This window comes from Eleutherodactylus coqui, chromosome 9 (assembly GCF_035609145.1).
Source record: "Eleutherodactylus coqui strain aEleCoq1 chromosome 9, aEleCoq1.hap1, whole genome shotgun sequence".
Lineage (NCBI taxonomy): Eukaryota > Metazoa > Chordata > Amphibia > Anura > Eleutherodactylidae > Eleutherodactylus > Eleutherodactylus coqui.
The window spans coordinates 161,405,997-161,421,361 of NC_089845.1; the positions used below are offsets into that span (position 1 = coordinate 161,405,997).

At 49.5% G+C, this 15,365-nt stretch overlaps 1 protein-coding gene across 12 annotated transcripts in view; it reads left to right on the top strand.

The window, feature by feature from the left end:
- Window positions 1–4,679, top strand: part of PTK2 (protein tyrosine kinase 2) — a 223,555-nt gene extending 218,876 nt beyond the window's left edge. For all 12 annotated transcript variants that reach the window (XM_066578748.1, XM_066578752.1, XM_066578749.1 and 9 more), the window contains 3 exons: window positions 1,598–1,753; window positions 2,269–2,349; window positions 3,684–4,679. In XM_066578748.1, coding sequence (XP_066434845.1) covers window positions 1,598–1,753; window positions 2,269–2,349; window positions 3,684–3,896 — 450 coding nt within the window. In that variant the 3' untranslated portion in view covers window positions 3,897–4,679. The remainder of the gene's footprint in view (window positions 1–1,597; window positions 1,754–2,268; window positions 2,350–3,683) is intronic.
- The last annotated feature ends 10,686 nt before the right edge of the window (window positions 4,680–15,365 follow it).

The window sequence follows — 15,365 nt, forward strand, 5'->3', positions numbered from 1 at the left end:
TCACTTTGTGTTTGTCTCAGTGTTGGGGGGCTGACACTCGGACTTGGGGTCACATGGGAGTCGGCGTGCTTTCCGTTGTTCACCCCATCAGTAAGGCTCTCTGCGGAGGAGTCGCTCGTTACTGCACAACGCGGAGGCCTCATTAATGAGAAATAACACATTTTTTAAAGCTTTTGAAAACAAAAATGGTGTTTTTTGTCATCTGATGTAATTGTAGTTTTTTCTGTTTCGAGGCTCTGAAGCGGCCATTTATGGTAGTTTTTTAGGCTGGTGCCGCGTCCCCAGAGACCCCCTCCCCTCCCCCACCTGTAGTTCTTGGGGACACTCGAGTGGCTCTGTTTGCATTAAACATTCCCATCGTGTGGAGCGCCCTCGGCTCAGATGTGGTTAGTAACCAACGTGTGTAACCAACACAAAGAGCCGAATGTGAGCCAAACCACCGCGCCGCCGCCGACTCTTAACCCCGTAGAGGAGCCGACAAGAACTTTCCACACACTTTGTTGTTCGCTGTTGTCAGGCAGTTTCTGATGTGGGTTTTTGGGTTGTTTTGTTTTAATTAAACCACCAAGTTATGTTATCAGTCTTTCTATGTTACACATGGCCAAAAGTATGTGCACCCCAAACATCGCCCCAGGTCACTCATCTGGAGCTCGTCTTGGTAGAAGGGCCTCCGGTCTTCTGGGAAGGTTCTCGACTTATGTTTTTGGACACTTTTGTATCCGATTGGATAGGAATCCCAGCGGCAGGGAGTTGTGGATCGGTACGAAGCCGGAGCCCCCCGTTGCTCAAATTCTTACCAATCCTGATCAATGGCGCTGAGGTCAGGACTCTTGTAGCCAAATCATCCGCACCAAGCTGTGCCAACTATTTCCTAGGTACTTCACCTGGGAGAGGGGGGGGGGGGAGCCTTTCTTGTGCTGCTGCCCCAGATTTCAGTATTAATTCCTTCATTACCACTATGGGGCACAAATGTTCAGCAGCCCCCCGCTAACCATTATTCCTCCTCCATCTGACTTTATACAGTCGTGTAGGAAGTGTCGTCCTGGAGTTCATCAAGTTTAGTGGTGGTGGCTTTATTCCATACAGCTGCCACCTGGCATTGTGCAGACTTACCCAGATGGGTTTCCACGAAGCGGCTGGTGAACAGTTCTTGTACTGAGATAGCCAAAGGCAGTTTGGGGCTTCTTAGTGAGTGTGACTAACCGTTACCACCTTCTCTCTTCTGTCCTTGATGGTCCCGTTCCTTGAGCTTGTGGGTCTTCACACTGCAGCTGAGTAGTAGTCACGTCTACATGTTTCCATACCCTAGTGACATTGCTTACTGAGGATGGCTGCGGTTCTAGCAGGTCGGATATTGACAACCGTTGCCACCAGGGAAGTTACTACATATCTGCTCTGTGGCCCTCATGGACTGCGGTTTCAATGGCCAAAACCACAAATTCTAAGGGCAGTTCTCGTATTTTTAGCCGTGTACGTTACCTACAGTATTTGATTGTGTATCGCCACCTAATGGTTGCTGTTGGTTTTGAGGTGGCGTGTTCATTTTTATTAATTTTTTTGTATTTTTGCCAGTTCTTATGTCGTCATGTCGTTTCAGATTCAACCACAGGAAATCAGCCCTCCGCCAACCGCTAACCTGGACCGCACAAATGACAAGGTGTACGAAAACGTCACCGGTTTGGTCAAAGCTGTGATTGAAATGTCTAGTAGGATCCAGCCGGCGCCTCCGGAGGAGTACGTCCCCATGGTGAAGGTAATGAGACGACAGTTTGGTGGCTCAGTGGTTAGCACTGTTGTCTCGCAGCGCTGGGCTGAAATCAGACTAAGGACAACATCAGCATGGAGTTTGTATCTTCCACCCGTGTTTGCACGGACACTTAGAGAGAGGAAACCTTATAGGTAAATGTAAGTGACGACAGTCTGTGTAGAGCGCTGCGCTATATGAATAAAATAGTCATTCGTGTAGCAGTGATGAACCTCCTGGACAAACAAAGATGGCCGCATCGGCTTCTGACTACCTGATGCCCGGCATGCGTTAATATGCATCATTAGTATAAGACCCTACATGCTGCTTTGATTGGCCGTGCTGCTCATGTGGGCAGCGCCAGCCAGTAGGAGCAGCATGGAGGGTCTTTGACTCATTAGTATGATTGATAGTCTGAGTATCTGGTGTGGCCATCTTTGTTTGTTCGGGACCGGAGTTGCTTTAAGAACGTAGACAAGGAGGTACCATAAGAGATAATAACATTATAACGTACATCTCCACAGGGGGTCGGCTTAGCGCTGAGGACGTTATTAGCGACTGTAGATGAGACCATTCCTGTTCTTCCAGCCAGCACACACAGAGAGGTAAGTGTCGCTCGCCATGTCGGACTCTTAAAGGGGTTGTACACTTTTTTTTTTTTATTGCTTTTCCATAGCATATAGGTGATAGGGTATGGACAGGTGATAAGTCTATTTTGTTATAACCCCTTTAATTCTATGTGTGGGCAGGCATTGTTCTTGGGGTGGGGGGCGCGTGGTTTTCTAGAGTTCTTGAAGGAGTTTCTTCTGGATTTATTTGGGATGGTGATTGTGTTAGTAGTTGTGAGTTCAGTAATGCTTATAGCTTTTTCCTTTAGTTCATGACTTTAGTGGGAGATTTCTTAGGATTTCTGGGCTTATCCAGCTGCAAACTGACTTTTTAAAATTGGATCCAAATCTGCTAAAGTGGCCCTCCGATCCTGGAGAAACAAAGATGGCCGCCCCAGCTTCTCTGACTACCTGATGTGCATCTATTACCCAGCGCTGCCCACATGAGCGGTGCTGGCCTGTCCGATCAGCATGTAGGGTCTTAAGGGTACTTTACACAGAATGCTTACCGCCTGAATTCTCGCCACAAATAGCCAGTTTGGGCAGTAATTGCGCCGTGTTGGTGTGGCTGCCGACGAGGCACTGAGCGAGAAAGCACCGACTTGTTGGAGTCGCTTTGTTTTTAGCACCACTAAAGATCAAGTGCCTATGGGGCGTGGAAGCAGGAGTCAATGAGATGGGTGGGCCGAAATGATTCCAGCCCGCTCCGCATCCATTCACTTGGAGCAATAGTCAGACAGTCGATGTGCCCAACTGTCCCGTGTAAAGGGTCCTTTAGACTACCAACGCATGCAAAGCCATACAGAGGGTCGCTTTACAACAATACTTACACCTTTATTTACCCGTCTTCGGCGCCGACGATCCAGGGTTTTTGTTATGTAACGGACACTGTGTGACTGCTTTAGCCAATCGGAGGGTGCCATTCTCGCGCCAGCTGAGCGGATATACCAAGAAAATGGCACCCGGCTACTGCAGAGGTCACATGGTATCCTTTCCCCAAAAAAAAGACCGGGAAGACTGCGGGGCTGCAGCTCTGGGTGGCCGGGTCTGAGGACGGGTAAGTACCGCTGGTTACATTGTTTTACCTGACTTAACACATTTTGTAAGCGGACATCCGCTGTAATCCTACAGGACCTTCTGCCGTGTGGTGCGGGTCAGGAAGGACAGGGGAGGGGGCTGCCTGTGGTTGTAGATGAAGACCCTGGGGATGGCACGATTATGCCTGTAGTCTCAGTCATGGCCAATAAAATGCAGAGGAGGCGTGAGAATGAAGAATGACCTCCGTCCCCGAAGGCAACAATTACTAATGCTGCTTTTTTTTTTTTTTTTAGATTGAAATGGCGCAAAAGTTGTTGAACTCGGATCTGGCGGAGCTCATCAATAAGATGAAGTTGGCACAGCAGTACGTCATGACCAGTCTCCAGCAGGAGTACAAGAAGCAAATGCTGACCGCCGCACACGCGCTGGCCGTGGACGCTAAAAACTTACTAGACGTCATTGACCAAGCCCGGCTTAAAATGATCGGACAGTCGAGGCCACATTAAAGATGACCGCCATCCGGACTCTTCTTCTATTCCCGTCTGAAGTGTTTTCCTTTTGGGATGACATGTAGCCTTCCACCAGCGATTCTGGGCAGCAGCGGGCAGCCACCCCTCCAGCGCTGATCGTTGCAGTCGCTGCCACCTCAAGTTTTTTTTCCTTATCTCCAAAAAGAAAAAAAAAAAGTCCCAGCAAGCGTGATGCGGCCCGCGGCCCTCCGTGTCCGTCAGCTGGAGGAAATGTTGGTGGATTGAGACCTCCAAGAGCGTCATGGAGGAAAGAGGAGGGTTTGGGCCAGCCCAGTGAAGTGAGGCTCAGCGATAGCATTTATCCAGGGCGGGGGAGGGGACCAGAGAGCGCTCAGCGTCCATGTTGGATCCATGATGGCTGCTGGTGCAACTGGAATGTCGTCTTCAGATGTTTTTTTTTTTTTTATTATTCGCAATATGCTATAAAGCTACTATATTTTGGAGACTTTGGAGAAACTCTGAATGGATCCTTCCGGTTCATCGCGGTTTTACTTTCCTCCTTCGGATGTGTGTAATCTTTGACTGAACGCAAAATGAGAATTGGTGTAAATTTTTTTTTTTTTTTTTTAAGAATTTTCTTTCACACGTGGAATAAAGTGCCAGGCCGTGGGGGGGGGCTTGTCTGTAGCCATGTATAAAGCACGCTGCTGCTGGACCGACAGAACATTTGCGCAGAGAGATCAGAGCCATTATATATAGCCCATTCTTTTTATATGAAATCTATATAATTTATAAATAAATCTTCCGGCCGTGCTAACACTCCCGCTGCTTCCGGCGCTCACGCGTCTGCTTATTTCTCACCTCACAACCTTCAGTACCTGAATAAATTATCAAACCATTTCGACCTACTTTCATTTAACCCTTTGCTCCCTGCATCGGGATTGGTGGAGCCATCGAAATCACTCTATATATAAAGATCTTGTACAGATTCTTGGCGCTAATAGCGAAGCGTCCGGAAATTAGCTGCCACTCAGCGATTTACTGGTCGCCTCGGCTGACGACGATGAGGAGGAGGAGCTTGTATTTAGCGGTTTGTATATTTTGTACGTTTGTTTTAGGATTCTGCATTTTATAGAAAGTGACATTGAAGCTCCATGAAGTTGTGTTTCCCCTACTGGGCCGATACCTCGATAATGACAAACAGGACGTTTCCTGCTTGGATATCCTCACCATTGGTGCAGATCTGCAATAGACTTTACCCTATGAAAGGGTTAAATCTGCTGCAGATCTGCCCCAGAATCCACCACATGTGAACACACCCTGAAAGGGGTTTTTACCACCAAAGAGATGCCCCTCTGATCTACAGGCTGGGGAGTCCAAGCGCCCCGTGAATCACCGCTCCATCCACTTGTATGGGCTCGGCAGTCTGTCCCATGAAGGTGAACGGGGAGCATCGGTTGCATCGCCACCGCATTCACAGGTGAAGAATAATGCACTGGGCTCCAGTTATCCCCGACAGGTCATGTTTGCAGGATTACCTTAGTATCAGAGCTGCTGCAGGCGATACTCGCTGGTCTGCATGCTGAAAGTCTGGATAAGATCTTCGCTGCACGTTTCGCATTCTTTCCCAGGTCTACTTTATAAGAGCCTAATGATGCGTTTATTTTATAGCAACAGCACCACCTTCAGGACAATCGTTAGTACTACATCCTGTGATAGCAGGCATTAGATCACAGCCCACTCACTACAGATGAGTGATCCCAAGCAAAAAAAATGTTTCTCCCCCTTCTGGTTATATGCCCACAGGAGCGTAAATCGCAAGAGTTCTCTGCAATGTGAGACGCGCAAATATGAGCTCTATTCTCTTGTATGTAGTCATGCACATGAGCGATGCTGCAAGGTAAAAAATATTGCTGCATGTCCTATTTTTTTTACATTCCTCCAAACGCATCGCCCATTGTTTGCAGTGGGACCTTAGGGGCATCACACTTGTGGGCCGGGCCAACGCTTCCCAATGGGGAACACTTGCGATCCTCTATCCTGCATGAAACAAGCATGAGGATTGGAACTTCACAGAAGCCACGGAGGACGTTTTTCCACGACGCACTCCTCGCATCAGCGGGTAAAATGCACGTTGACGAGCGTGATATACGGCCGAGTTACGCAGCCAGTATCGCACTTGCCTGTGTGAATGTAGTCCGTATGTGATTGTTCTCATGATGTTGTTCTGTTCGCCAGTGAAAGGTCTCATATCTACAGGATTACTTGGTTTCTCTTGCTGGGAACAATCACAGATTGCTCTACTGGTGACACCGGACCAAACCGCATTTTAATGTAGCCCAATACTCCTTTATTACTGGTCTGTGAGGCCACCGTGCCCGGAGCTGGGGATCGTTGGTTTAACCTATATTTATGTATGATTTCTGAGTTTGCTCCTTGGTATCTAGAGTTCTAGAAGGTAAGGTTTTGTACCTGCAGCCACCAGTAGGGGGAGCACACGCCCTATACGTACAGCTGCTTAAATCTGTCTGCAGTGAGCTCCCCCTAGTGGTTACAAAGCAGTTATTTTTCTTTTAATGAGATTTTTATTTAAAATATCTTTTTGAATACAATTTCCCCACTCAAATAATTGGTTAATAGTAACTATATCTAAGCAAATCATAATCCTCCTCCACCCCAACAAAAAAAATGTAGACCTAAAAAGAAAAACCCTCCCCCTGCATCCAATCCAATGCGCAGTAATCAGGCTTTAGCTCGTGATACAATGCTCTCCAGCTTCCGAGAAGAGTAGGCCCAACAACAGTACCCAACATACAAGTTCTGGGATTAAGGCTTCTTCAAATGCCATCGATTTCAATGGTTTCGTTGCCGCAATTCTTGCACATTAATACTATGTCCGAGAAAGATGGGACTTGTCATGTCTCTCTCGCACATGAAAAAAACATGAGATGTTGGTTATTCTAATAGTCTAAGAAAAAGAAAAAAATCAGTTCATGCACTAATCTGTTTTCGCCGTTAAGACCAGATTGATTTTTAATTATCTCTAGCACCCTATTCCAAAATTTACACAATCCCAGACGACATGCAGTAGATCTGCGCCATCCATGTAACACCTCGGACAGTATGAGTGTCATCTAATATCTGTTATACAACTTTAATGGAGTGCGATAAACTCTCTGCACTAAATACAATTGATACAGGTAGAGACATCATTGGAATCAGACACAACACTGCGGCCCGTTTATCTTCACCAATAAGGCCAAAATTGTATTCCGATCTTTCTTTTACCTTTATTTGGAATTACTGTAGATAGTAAGAAAGCATCTGTTATAGATACTATAATTTCCTAATAATTACTAGTACCAGTGTTTCTGGTGGTGCAATGAGCTATGCTACACCCTATATCCATCCTGATCACCAGACTTCAAACACAGCTTTACTCCATCCATCCTGATTCCCAAACATCACACACACAGCTGTACTACATCCATCCTGATTGCCAGGTTTCAAACACAGCTCTACTACATCCATCCCGATTCCCACACGTCACACACACAGCTCTACTACATCCATTCCGACGTCCACACGTCACACACACAGCTCTACTACATCCATCCTGATTCCCACACGTCACACACACCTCTACTACATCCATCCCGATTATGACACGTCACACACACCTCTACTACATCCATCCCGATTATGACACGTCACACACACCTCTACTACATCCATCCCGATTATGACACGTCACACACACCTCTACTACATCCATCCCGATTATGACACATCACACACACCTCTACTACATCCATCCCGATTCCCACACGTCACACAGCTCTAATACATCCATCCCGATTCCCACACGCCACACAGCTCTAATACATCCATCCCGATTCCCACACGTCACACAGCCCCACTACATGCATCCCGATTCCCACACTTGTCACACAGCCCCACTACATGCATCCCGATTCCCACACTTGTCACACAGCCCCAATACATCCATCCCGATTCCCACACACAGCTCCACTACATCCATCCCGATTCCCACACACAGCTCCACTACATCCATCCTGATTCCCACACACAGCCCCACTACATGCATCCCGATTCCCACACGTCACACAGCCCCACTACATCCATCCCGATTCCCACTCGTCACACAGCCCCACTACATCCATCCTGATTCCCACACAGCTCACACAGCTCTACATCCATCCCGATTCCCACCCAGCTCTACTACATCCATCCCGATTCCCACCCAGCTCTACTACATCCATCCTGATTCCCACACAGCTTCACTACATCCATCCCGATTCCCCCACACACCTCCACTACATCCATCCCGATTCCCCCACACAGCTCCACTACATCCATCCCGATTCCCCCACACAGCTCCACTACATCATCCCGATTCCCCCACACAGCTCCACTACATCCATCCCGATTCCCCCACACAGCTCCACTACATCCATCCCGATTCCTACACGTCACACACAGCTCTACTACACCCATCCCGATTCCCACACGTCACACAGCTCTAATTCATTTATTCCGATTCCCACACGTCACACAGCTCTAATGCATCCATCCCGATTCCCAGGCATCACACACAGCTCTACTACATCCATCCCGATTCCCAGGCATCACACACAGCTCTACTACATCCATCCCGATTCCCAGGCATCACACACAGCTCCACTACATCCATCCCGATTCCCACACACAGCTTCACTACATCCATCCCGATTCCCACACACAGCTTCACTACATCCATCCCGATTCCCACACAGCTCCACTACATCCATCCCGATTCCCACACAGCTCCACTACATCCATCCCGATTCCCACACACAGCTCCACTACATCCATCCCGATTCCCACACACAGCTCCACTACATCCATCCCGATTCCCACACACAGCTCCACTACATCCATCCCGATTCCCACACACAGCTCCACTACATCCATCCCGATTCCCACACACAGCTCCACTACATCCATCCCGATTCCCACACACAGCTCCACTACATCCATCCCGATTCCCACACACAGCTCCACTACATCCATCCGGATTCCCACACACTGCTCCACTACATCCATCCCGATTCCCACACACAGCTCCACTACATCATCCCGATTCCCACACACAGCTCCACCACATCCATCCCGATTCTCACACACAGCTCCACTACATCATCCCGATTCCCACACACAGCTCCACCACATCCATCCCGATTCTCACACACAGCTCCACCACATCCATCCCGATTCTCACACACAGCTCCACCACATCCATCCCGATTCTCACACACAGCTCCACCACATCCATCCCGATTCTCACACACAGCTCCACCACATCCATCCCGATTCTCACACAGCTCCACCACATCCATCCCGATTCTCACACAGCTCCACCACATCCATCCCGATTCTCACACACAGCTCTACTACATCCATCCCGATTCTCACACACAGCTCTACTACATCCATCCCGATTCTCACACACAGCTCTACTACATCCATCCCGATTCTCACACACAGCTCTACTACATCCATCCCGATTCTCACACACAGCTCTACTACATCCATCCCGATTATCACACGTCACACACAGCTCTGCTACATCCATCCCGATTCCCACACGTCACACACAGCTCTAATACATCCATCCCGATTCTCACACACAGCTCTAATACATCCATCCCGATTCTCACACACAGCTCTACTACATCCATCCCGATTCTCACACACAGCTCTACTACATCCATCCCGATTCCCACGCGTGGCACGCACAGCTCTACTACACCCATCCCGATTCCCACACGTCACACAGCTCTAATACATCCATCCCAATTCCCACACGTCACACAGCTCTAATTCATTTATTCCGATTCCCACACATGTCACACAGCTCTAATGCATCCATCCCGATTCCCAGGCATCACGCACAGCTCTACTACATCCATCCCGATTCCCAGGCATCACGCACAGCTCTACTACATCCATCCCGATTCCCAGGCATCACACACAGCTCCACTACATCCATCCCGATTCCCACACACAGCTCCACTACATCCATCCCGATTCCCACACACAGCTCCACTACATCCATCCCGATTCCCACACACAGCTCCACTACATCCATCCCGATTCCCACACACAGCTCCACTACATCCATCCCGATTCCCACACACAGCTCCACTACATCCATCCCGATTCCCACACACAGCTCCACTACATCCATCCCGATTCCCACACACAGCTCCACTACATCCATCCCGATTCCCACACACAGCTCCACTACATCCATCCCGATTCCCACACACAGCTCCACTACATCCATCCCGATTCCCACACACAGCTCCACTACATCCATCCCGATTCCCACACACAGCTTCACTACATCCATCCCGATTCCCACACACAGCTTCACTACATCCATCCCGATTCCCACACACAGCTTCACTACATCCATCCCGATTCCCACACACAGCTCCACTACATCCATCCCGATTCCCACACACAGCTCCACTACATCCATCCCGATTCCCACACACAGCTCCACTACATCCATCCCGATTCCCACACACAGCTCCACTACATCCATCCCGATTCCCACACAGCTCCACTACATCCATCCCGATTCCCACACACAGCTCCACTACATCCATCCCGATTCCCACACACAGCTCCACTACATCCATCCCGATTCCCACACACAGCTCCACTACATCCATCCCGATTCCCACACACAGCTCCACTACATCCATCCCGATTCCCACACACAGCTCCACTACATCCATCCCGATTCCCACACACAGCTCCACTACATCCATCCCGATTCCCACACACAGCTCCACTACATCCATCCCGATTCCCACACACAGCTCCACTACATCCATCCCGATTCCCACACACAGCTCCACTACATCCATCCCGATTCCCACACACAGCTCCACTACATCCATCCCGATTCCCACACACAGCTCCACTACATCCATCCCGATTCCCACACACAGCTCCACTACATCCATCCCGATTCCCACACAGCTCCACTACATCCATCCCGATTCTCACACAGCTCCACCACATCCATCCCGATTCTCACACACAGCTCTACTACATCCATCCCGATTATCACACGTCACACACAGCTCTGCTACATCCATCCCGATTATCACACGTCACACACAGCTCTGCTACATCCATCCCGATTATCACACGTCACACACAGCTCTGCTACATCCATCCCGATTCCCACACGTCACACACAGCTCTAATACATCCATCCCGATTATCACACGTCACACACAGCTCTGCTACATCCATCCCGATTCCCACACGTCACACACAGCTCTGCTACATCCATCCCGATTCTCACACACAGCTCTGCTACATCCATCCCGATTCTCACACACAGCTCTACTACATCCATCCCGATTCCCACGCGTGGCACGCACAGCTCTGCTACACCCATCCCGATTCCTACACGTCACGCACAGCTCGGCTACACCCATCCCGATTCCCACACGTCACACAGCTCTAATACATCCATCCCGATTCCCACACGTCACACAGCTCTAATTCATTTATTCCGATTCCCACACGTCACACAGCTCTAATGCATCCATCCTGATTCCCAGGCATCACACACAGCTCTACTACATCCATCCCGATTCCCAGGCATCACACACAGCTCCACTACATCCATCCCGATTCTCACACACAGCTCTACTACATCCATCCCGATTCTCACACACAGCTCCACCACATCCATCCCGATTCTCACACACAGCTCCACCACATCCATCCCGATTCTCACACACAGCTCCACCACATCCATCCCGATTCTCACACACAGCTCCACCACATCCATCCCGATTCTCACACACAGCTCCACCACATCCATCCCGATTCTCACACACAGCTCCACCACATCCATCCCGATTCTCACACACAGCTCCACCACATCCATCCCGATTCTCACACACAGCTCCACCACATCCATCCCGATTCTCACACACAGCTCCACCACATCCATCCCGATTCTCACACACAGCTCCACCACATCCATCCCGATTCTCACACACAGCTCTACCACATCCATCCCGATTCTCACACACAGCTCTACCACATCCATCCCGATTCTCACACACAGCTCTACCACATCCATCCCGATTCTCACACACAGCTCTACCACATCCATCCCGATTCTCACACACAGCTCTACTACATCCATCCCGATTCCCACACACAGCTCTACTACATCCATCCCGATTCCCACACGTGGCACGCACAGCTCTACTACACCCATCCCGATTCCTACACGTCACGCACAGCTCTACTACACCCATCCCGATTCCTACACGTCACGCACAGCTCCACTACATCCATCCCGATTCTCACACGTCACGCACAGCTCCACTACATCCATCCCGATTCTCACACACAGCTCCACTACACCCATCCCGATTCCCACACGTGGCACGCACAGCTCTACTACACCCATCCCGATTCCCACACGTGGCACGCACAGCTCTACTACACCCATCCCGATTCCCACACGTGGCACGCACAGCTCTACTACACCCATCCCGATTCCTACACGTCACACACAGAGCTGTGTGACGTGTGGGAATCGGGATGGGTGTAGTCGAGCTGTGTGACGTGTAGGAATCGGGATGGGTGTAGTAGAGCTGTGCGTGCCACGTGTGGGAATCGAGATGGATGTAGAGCTGTGTGTGAGAATCGGGATGGATGTATTAGAGCTGTGTGTGACGTGTGGGAATCGGGATGGATGTAGCGGAGCTGTGTGTGACGTGTGATAATCGGGATGGATGTAGTGGAGCTGTGTGTGAGAATCGGGATGGATGTAGTAGAGCTGTGTGAGAATCGGGATGGATGTGGTGGAGCTGTGTGTGAGAATCGGGATGGATGTAGTGGAGCTGTGTGTGGGAATTGGGATGGATGTAGTGGAGCTGTGTGTGGGAATTGGGATGGATGTAGTGGAGCTGTATGTGGGAATTGGGATGGATGTAGTGGAGCTGTGTGTGGCAATCGGGATGGATGTAGTGGAGCTGTGTGTGATGCCTGGGAATCAGGATGGATGTAGTAGAGCTGTGTGTGATGCCTGGGAATCGGGATGGATGCATTAGAGCTGTGTGACGTGTGGGAATCGGGATGGATGTATTAGAGCTGTGTGACGTGTGGGAATCGGGATGGGTGTAGTCGAGCTAATACAGCCATCCCGATTCCCACACGCAGCTCGCCTACAGCCATCCCGATTCCCACACGCAGCTCGCCTACAGCCATCCCGATTCCCACACGCAGCTCGCCTACAGCCATCCCGATTCCCACACGCAGCTCGCCTACAGCCATCCCGATTCCCACACGCAGCTCGCCTACAGCCATCCCGATTCCCACACGCAGCTCGACTACAGCCATCCCGATTCCCACACGCAGCTCGACTACAGGCATCCCGATTCCCACACGCAGCTCGACTACAGGCATCCCGATTCCCACACGCAGCTCGACTACAGCCATCCCGATTCCCACACGCAGCTCGACTACAGCCATCCCGATTCCCACAAATGCCACGCACTATACTTTGTCCATGCTGATTTCTATAATTACAAGGGGCTGCTGATAAGTCTTTGACTTTACCTAGAAAGAAACGAGACAGTAAGATTACATTTCTTCCACATCCTCTCCACTGATGTCAACACACTTCTTACATCGGTATTCCAAGTTCTTTAAGCCTTGCAAAAAGGATATTGGTTGTGCCTCAAACCAGTCATCCGTAGCAGCCCTGGCATCAGAAATGATGTGAAATTTGGCCCCTTGAGGTGTTTCTTCAGGTTTGGAAACAGATGATAGTCGGAGGGAGCTAGATCTGGTGAATAAGGTGGGTGATCAACCAGCTGGAAGCCTAGCTCCACCAGTTTTGCTGTGGTCGCTTGTGCAGTGTGAGGGGAGGTATTGTCTTGCAGGAACAAGATTCCTTTGGACAGCTTGCTGCGCCTTTTGGCCTTCAGAGCTGCCTTCAATTGGTCCAAAAGTTTAATGTAATATCTTGCATTGATGGTGGAACCATTGTGAAGGTCGTCCACTAGCAGCACGCCCTCCTTATTCCAGAACACAGACGCCATCACCTTAGTGGCTGAACTTCTTTGGGCGAGGAGAACCACTGGGCCTCCACTCTTTTGACCTGGTTTCAGGGTCATACTAATAAATCCAGGTCTCATCCATAGTGACCGGTCGATCCAGGAATGTTTTATCAGTCCGGAAACGCTGACAAATGGACTGGGCAGTTTTCACTCGATGCTTTTCTGATCTGTTGTCAGATATTTGGGGACCCACTTTGCAGATCGCTTCTTTATAGATAATGCCACAAACACGTTCACCAGAAATCCCCATGATGTCGGCTATTCCTGCAGCTGGCCGATTCTCCAGTATGAGGTTGTGCGCAGCATCGGCGATCTCCGGAACAACAACCTCTCTCGGCCGTCCAGGACGTTTCTCATTGTTGTTGCTGAAGTGGCCACCCAGGTCTTAACTGTAGAATATGAAGGGCATTGATCCCCCAATGTCTGCCACATATCACCATGAATATCCTTCGCGGACTTTCCTTGCAGAAACAAGAATTTTATCACTCCTCTGCTCTCATTTGTTGTAACTATCGCCTTAGACTCAATTTTTCCCCCCCCACATTCCGAGATCACTGTTGCCATAAGCTACAAACACATATTAGACACATAAGGCTTTCATGTGATGTAACATTCGTTACCATAGAAACAAAAAAACCCCACAAAGCCAAAGACCTATCAGCAGCCCCTCGTATACAAACCATTCTACTACATCCATGCCTTTTCAGACACAGCTCTACTACATCCGTCCTGATTCCCACACACAACTGTGGTACATCCAACTTCATTTTGATTTCTAGACAGTACCTGCATACCAGATTCCTGGGAATGATCTGCCCCTGCTTATGTGATCCCTGACTCTACCCACAGGTGATCACGACAGTGACATCATCACAGGTCCTGGTAACTGCTGTTGGTTTATCCAGTACTTTCTACCAAACTCCAGCATGGCACCTCCCACAGCAGTGACATCACCACAGGTCCTTCAGCCCATCTCTCTGGTGGCAGTAGGTTGTTTTCGTCTGTCAGGACTGCTGAGTTGTGTCTGAGATAATGGCTTAGTTGTAATCTCATTTTGTTGCTTTTGTCCCCCCATTTCAAGAGGCCTAACTTTGTTCTTCTGTTGGTCAGGCTCTTTTATATATGTTGTAGGACCTGTGATGATGTCACCAGCGGCCGAGCATGAGAAGCTCCCACATACATACAACGGACAAGTGGGTGGTAGTAGTTTAATCCCTCATAGCTTCAGAACACCCAAGAAAGTTCACCTTTTTACCTCCCTCTCACATACCGTTATAGGGCAGCTATAACTTGTCATTTCAGAGAGTAATCTGCCACTCAACTGGGAGATTAT